Genomic DNA, 6,880 nt, shown 5'->3' on the forward strand with positions numbered 1-6,880 from the left:
ACTGTTTCGGTTGAAAAAACAAGCTAAAAAATACGGATTACAAGACAAGCGAACGGGGCCCATGGTTTGCAATAGAACAAATATTTGCCATGTTCGCTTGGCTGATAAGCCATGGCTGAAAGTACTGTTGGCCGATTTGTTGTTGAGATAAAAATATTATTCGTTGGCTGAAAAAGTACGGCTTATAAGCCAAACGAACAGGGCAATTAGCAGCAAGTTGGCACACATCGTTTCAAGATGGCAACATAATCGTTACAGAAAAACACAGGGTAAGCATGACTGGTGACAGCATTGACGCATACCAACACAACCGAAAATGGGCTGGTTACAACCCCAGAAAATTTACTGCAAATGGTTGGTGGGAACTGACGTCTCTTGTGCACCTTCAATCTCAGGGTTTATACATAGTAAAAAATAAAGAAAAATAAATTCGGTTGATGGAGAGAAGAGAATAGATATGGACAAATCACAAATCTCGAGAAATAAAATCAGAAAAACGAACCAGAAATGCAGTGAGGGAGGCTGCTCATTATTAACCCCCTCGAGCTCGAAGAAGACCGAAAGCAAAACAGCCACCCAACCAACCATACCAGGATGGCGCACACCAAGAAAGGGGGGCACCGAGCCAATGATTTGCAAGAAGAGAGATAGGATTTGGGCACCTATAGCCCTCCCAGAGAGAGAGGGAGATTTGGTCGTGGATAGGAGTGGAGACTGGTGGAGTGAGGGACGATTGGCACTTGGCAGCCTCCAGATTCTGAATCTCCTGTAATCCGTCTCGTCGCTGGAGTTTCAGGTGAGCCGAGGTTACAAAGATCCTTCTATCCTATCTGCACGCCGATGTCTCCCCTTTGGCCCTTTGGGTCCTTGGCTTCAGTTAACCCCGATTTCTCGCAAGATTTAGCGATTCCTTCTGTTCTGAACTTCTGGACACATCAATCTCCAAAGGCAAACAAGCCTCATTCTTGATTTGCCTTTAACTTCTCCCATTTTTCTGGTTGGTAGCGCTAGCGCTATGCATGTGTGGCGGCAAAGTTTATGCCCTTGCATTCCGTACACCGATTGGAATTAGCAATTGCAGTGAAGTTTGAACCTTCGAGTTCGAACGTCTTCCTTTGTTTTGATGAACCTTTTTGTGTTGTTTCTGATATATTTGACCTGGAGTCCGGTCTAGTTTCTTAGGGCTGTTCACCAGCTGCATGCCAGGTTTCCCCGACTTGACTTCTGAAGCTGTGAGTGCAGCACCTGAGCAGAGTATGGGCGTGTACAGCATGCCTCACTGACGGACAGCACAGCATGTACTCACCTCATAAAATGGATTAATTTTCTGGAATGCTCATGGAACCTCGAATCTAGTCTTTTGCAAACCACAGTATTTTATTTTCCTTTCTTTCGTTTTATTTGCGAAAAGAAACAAAACATTTGGTTACTTGGTTAGTAAGTGAGAATTCAACTGCAGCGAAAACATCAGGAAACTCGTGAATAGTATTTAGAGGTTTCTTCTTTCAGAGAATTGTTTTCTGGATTTTTAGAGTCTTCCTCCTTTCCTTTTTCTCTCATTGAGCAGCCGTGTGTAAACTTTACTGTATTTTTCCTGGCCATGTGGCTGTTTGCTCAATTATGCCAAAATAAATCACCTGTTTGGTTGCCTAGGTGTTTTCATCTAAATACTGTACGAATGATCATCTGTTAGTCAAACAGAGGTCAGAACTACTGCTTATCTGAACAATAAGTTACTAAAACATGGAATTAGATCTATATGGGCTAAGCAAGCTTCTTCTTGTATGTGTATTTATGTGGCATTTGGTATTCACATTCCAAACAATAGGATTTCTTATGTACTTATCTTGTTTTCTATAACAGAGGAGCTAATGAAATTTGCAGCATTGCAGTGTTCTAATAACTATCGACATCGATTGTCATGTGCAGGCAGGTGATTATCGAGTCCAGAAACCATTTGCAAGCAATGAACTCTCAGAGTGTTCTTGCGATGGAGCAAATCGCCACTCCCGACAAAACAGGACATGCCTCTGCACCTTCAGTTCATAAGCTGTTCGATGCTAAATTAGATCACCACAGCTTGATGGATGACACATTGGCATCCACGAGTCAGTCATCAATCATCAAGACTGAGTTGATCCGGTCATCAAGCTTGTCAAGGAGCCTATCAGTTAACCTTCAGAAAAGAAGCCCTGAATCTGATCCTGATAGCTCGCAGTCTCATGTCTCACATCCTAAATTTTCAGAACCCATGTTCTCAAATTCTTCGACATTCTGCACAAGCTTGTTTTCGTCATCTTCGACAAAAACAGAGCCATGCCGTCAAATGGGCACTTTACCTTTCCTGCCTCACCCCCCTAAGTGTGAGCAGCATGTTTCAGCTGGGCAGTCATCAAGCTCCTCTCTGCTCTTAAGTGGTGATACTGGCAATGGTTTAGATGAAGCTGAACAGCCAGATGATCTGAAAGACTTCCTCGATCTTTCTGGAGAAGCTTCTGATGGCAGCTTCCGAGAAAACAATGCCTTGGCTTTTGATGAACAGATGGAATTTCAGTTCCTGTCTGAGCAGCTAGGAATTGCCATCACTGACAATGAGAAGAGTCCTCATTTAGATGTAAGTTAATCGAGCCCCTTACAGAAACACTGCTCCACTATAATTTGACGGTAACAGTTTGGGCTTTGCAGCACACCAGATCCTCTGTTCCAGTTTATAGATGTTTTATGGTGATATTCCTCTGACACATTGTTTTTAGGACATATATGGCACACCACCACAGCTGTCATCACTTCCAGTATCATCTTGCTCCACTCAGAGTATACAGAATCTAGGATCACCAGTTAAGGTCCAGCTTAGCTCATCTCAGTTATCTTCTAGCTCTGCAACAACTAACAAGTCAAGGTTGAGGTGGACACTTGAGCTTCATGAGCGTTTTTTGGAGGCCGTAAAAAAGCTTGAAGGACCTGAAAGTAAGTTGGCCATTTTGCTTTATCTCTCACATGTTTTCAGGTTGTCTATATTTGACAGACCATCCTTAATAAATAGTTTGCTTTCATATCTTTACAGAAGCAACTCCTAAGGGTGTGCTGAAACTAATGAAGGTAGAAGGTCTAACCATTTATCATGTGAAGAGCCATCTGCAGGTACAAGTGTACAATTGTTTCCAGTGAAAATTAATTCTCCCTTCTATGTTCTCATTATAACTTACATTTTCTCTCCTATACTCTTCATATAGAAGTATCGGCTTGCGAAATATCTTCCTGGGCCTAAAGAAGGTAAGCTTAAATTACCTACTTACTGTGTCCTTTGTAATAGCAGCCTTTTTCTGAAAAGAACGAAAATCCTAAATGCTTACTCTGTGTAGATAAGAAGGCTTCTTCGGAGGATAAAAAAGCACAATCAGGAAAGAGCGGCAGTGATTCAAGCAAAAACAAGTGAGTCCTCTGATCACTTAAGTAGGGAAACATGCACATAAGCAGCACGACCTTAGAGTTTTACATCCCTTTCCTTAACATGTTTCTTAGGAATTTACAAGTGGCAGAAGCTCTAAGGATGCAAATCGAGGTTCAGAAACAGCTTCATGAACAATTAGAGGTGGGTATCAGAACATCCAGAGTGCAGGCTATGTTATCACATCTCACAAGTTCTCACATGCTTGATAAATAAATTTATCCGAAATCATTCAAGGAATTAGTATGGAGTTTGGTTTCAGTTCTATATGTCCACTTGCGTTCTGTTCATCCTATCCTTTAACTGGCCAACTTATATACAATCAATGAATACCTAAAAGAATTAATTGTATACTATAAATTTTGACCATAAAAATTAGAATTCAATAATCAGAATCGAATATATTGCAGGTACCATGTACTTCTGGTTTAGGCACTGGATCCACTAAATTAGCATGCCAATTTTTAGCACTGTCTAGCAACCTTTACCTTTCAAATTCTTGCTAGAAGTTAGCACCACCCTTTTGGCCTTTAGCATAGGCTTGTTTAGATCCACTCTTGCTAATTCTTAGTTGCTAACTATTCACAAGGTGGATCTAAACAGGGTCTAGTATCCACACCCATTATCATGTGGTATCGGAAATAGTCAGGAAACATGTAGTAACAAACACTCAATTATCAAATATTTTCAGCACTGATGATTTGAATTTCACAACCAGGTACAAAGGCAGTTGCAGCTACGGATAGAGGAACATGCAAGATACTTGCAGAAAATACTGGAAGAGCAACAGAAGGCCGGCAATGTGTCACTAAAAGTTCCAACTAAGCCACAAGCGACAGTGTCACCTGAATCGACATCAGATGAGAGAAGCGAATCTGAGGTAGGCACCATTTCTCCGCGGCCATCCAAGAACAAAAAACCGTTTGTAGACACAGAATGCAAATCGCCGGCAAGGATCAAGAGGACAAAGGTTCAGGTTGATCTTGAGAACGAGGCCCCATGTTCATAGCTGTGCCAGACATTTGCACCTCCCGTTTTACTTCAGGAGCTATTTGCTATTGTTTGTAACCTGAACAACCATAGTATCTCTAGTTATCTGTTGATATCTTGGCATGAAATGGACTTCAGATCTTAGCCGTTGTGTTATATAGTTTGACTTTGGAATGAAAAATGGAAGTTAGGGCTTATGTTTGAAAAAATTTCCCCCGACATAGGACACTTAGGTTTGGGTTGCTATGGATTTTTCTTCTTCAAATCCATTGGCTTCCTCGGTGTTACCTACGTCAATCGTAGAGTACCATGTACTTCTGGTTTAGGCACTGTTTGAAGTACATGGTTTAGACACTGTTGGTTTAGGCATTGTTTGAAGTTAAAGAATGTATGGCTTCCCTCTTGCCAGATGCCAGGTGAGTAAAGATCTTCATCCTTCCCAGAGGGATCAGTTACGAAATTATTGGCTAATTGAATAGATGATCGTTGTTCAGCAAAGCGGAAAAGAATGAGTGCACGGCACAATCCCCGCAGCATGGCATCATATAAAGCAGTTTTCATCTTTATAAATGCCATCATAAACCAATGATTAGAGCTGAACTTAACAAAGAAAAACTTTGCACGAGAGAAGGTAGTACATTGATATTCCAAAGGATAAGTGGTTCTCTTCATTCCTGTACAGGTAAGGTATATGTACAATCTAAAATTATAAGGTCCTTACTTTACAAGGTCATGCAATATACAGTTAGATACGCTAGTGTCATAAGCCTGATGTATCCTCAAGCAGGAAGCTCCCATCAAATGCTGATATATATTCTCTTCTAGAAAACCGCCATCATCAGTAGCATTGCATTCTAACTAGAACTAGGGAATTTGCATACGACAGTGTGCAACTGGTACTTATTACAAAGTGCTGACTCTTTTCTCTTAAGATGTCCCTTCTGATTTGCTGTTCCTGTTAGTAGACAACAAAAAACAGGTTAGTGATTTGTGACCATGTGTACAAGTGAAAGAGTACGGTCATTTTCTGCTTCTTCATGATCTATCTGCCTGAAACTAAAACAATTTGTAGTTGCAAACATAGTGTAACTTTTGCGGTAAGCACACTGATTGAAACATTGGGGTAATATCTGAAAACGGAAGCAACACCCTAAAAGTCTAAATAGCAAAGGTTTTTGAGCACCCAAAATACATTACTGTTACTGTTAGCCATCTTGACAGAACTCATGATACAATTTGCTAGTAAGCGTGGTATATTGTAAAGTTATAGGATGGATTAAAAAACAAGCTCAGCTCTCTGAGTAATCAAAAAGGTTCTAGTCTTCTAGAAATCATCAAACCATTCGTGGCCAAGTTGGAAACACTGTCAACCACTGCTGTATGATGTAGGTAGTAAATGGAGCCACAGCAAACTTAAACAGCTATTGTAACCTACAACTACAAGCAACGGATACAGTACCATCTAACAATGTTCTTTCGTCCTTAGGTTCTATGTACTTGCTGATCACTGAAAGGAAGGAATGACATTAAGGAGCAATGGAAATGTATGATGAACTAAAGGTTGGCACCTACTTTCTTGCAGTAATATTAGTAGTGGCATTGCAGGCCAAGATAAAATATGAAAACTTCAAGGTTTAAGGAGACAGCAAGATAAATCAAATTATATGAGTTTATAGATAGTCATGTTTCCAGAATACATGCTCACGATGTACAATATACAAAGTGCAATTACTAGTGGTTTAAATAAGAAAGGATACATAAGCTATTTCAACAACAACTCGTTTTTTACTAGATAAACCACATTGAATCCTGCTACAGATATTGGCTTTATTTTTCTTCCATCCCTATCCAAGTATCCAGTTCCCAACTATGCCTAAGTAATTCAATAGCAAAATACAGTTTCTGAGAATAGGACTGCTAGTATTCGCAATACAAGGTGAAAAAAAACCTGTCATGAGGAACAAACATGGACATAGTTAGCTCCAGTATAGCTTTTAAGTACCAGTATATCAATTTGTATGAACTAAAGTTTGAAATGTCTAGGTTTTTCGTTGAATTGCAACAAACAGCTTTACTTTAGCACCAATAGTAGGCATGACAAGAAATGTAGGAATTTGAGATAGGCATCCAGAGGGTAAACACGAAGGACACAAAAATGCAGGTGATGATGCCTTCAGGTGTTTTAGGCATTGTACCAAACTGAAGATGAAGTTGAATCAAGTTTGAAAAGCTGAAATAGATAGCTTAAGCAACTTCCCCTGTTTCGATTTAACTATAATTGCAACCACGCCCACATGAAGAGCTGCAGCATCAACATACACCTAACGAGATCAGATAGTGGGTGGGCATGCGGTATGCAGACACAATCGTAATCTACAACCTACTGCAATCGAATTGAACAAAAGCTTCATTTCAGGTTTGGTTCAGGAATACGATGGTAAG

At 40.3% G+C, this 6,880-nt stretch overlaps 1 protein-coding gene across 1 annotated transcript; it reads left to right on the forward strand.

Annotated features, from left to right (window-relative positions):
• The first annotated feature begins 443 nt into the window (after positions 1-443).
• Positions 444-4,635, forward strand: LOC136527312 (protein PHOSPHATE STARVATION RESPONSE 3-like). The gene is made up of 8 exons (XM_066519999.1): positions 444-796; positions 1,930-2,614; positions 2,754-2,967; positions 3,065-3,141; positions 3,234-3,273; positions 3,363-3,432; positions 3,523-3,592; positions 4,167-4,635. Exons 2-8 carry the CDS (start codon positions 1,967-1,969, stop codon positions 4,455-4,457), a joined length of 1,410 nt encoding a protein of 469 aa, XP_066376096.1. The 5' UTR covers positions 444-796; positions 1,930-1,966; the 3' UTR covers positions 4,458-4,635.
• The last annotated feature ends 2,245 nt before the right edge of the window (positions 4,636-6,880 follow it).

The sequence above is a fragment of the Miscanthus floridulus genome, chromosome 19 (genome assembly GCF_019320115.1).
Source record: "Miscanthus floridulus cultivar M001 chromosome 19, ASM1932011v1, whole genome shotgun sequence".
NCBI classification, from domain to species: Eukaryota; Viridiplantae; Streptophyta; class Magnoliopsida; order Poales; family Poaceae; genus Miscanthus; species Miscanthus floridulus.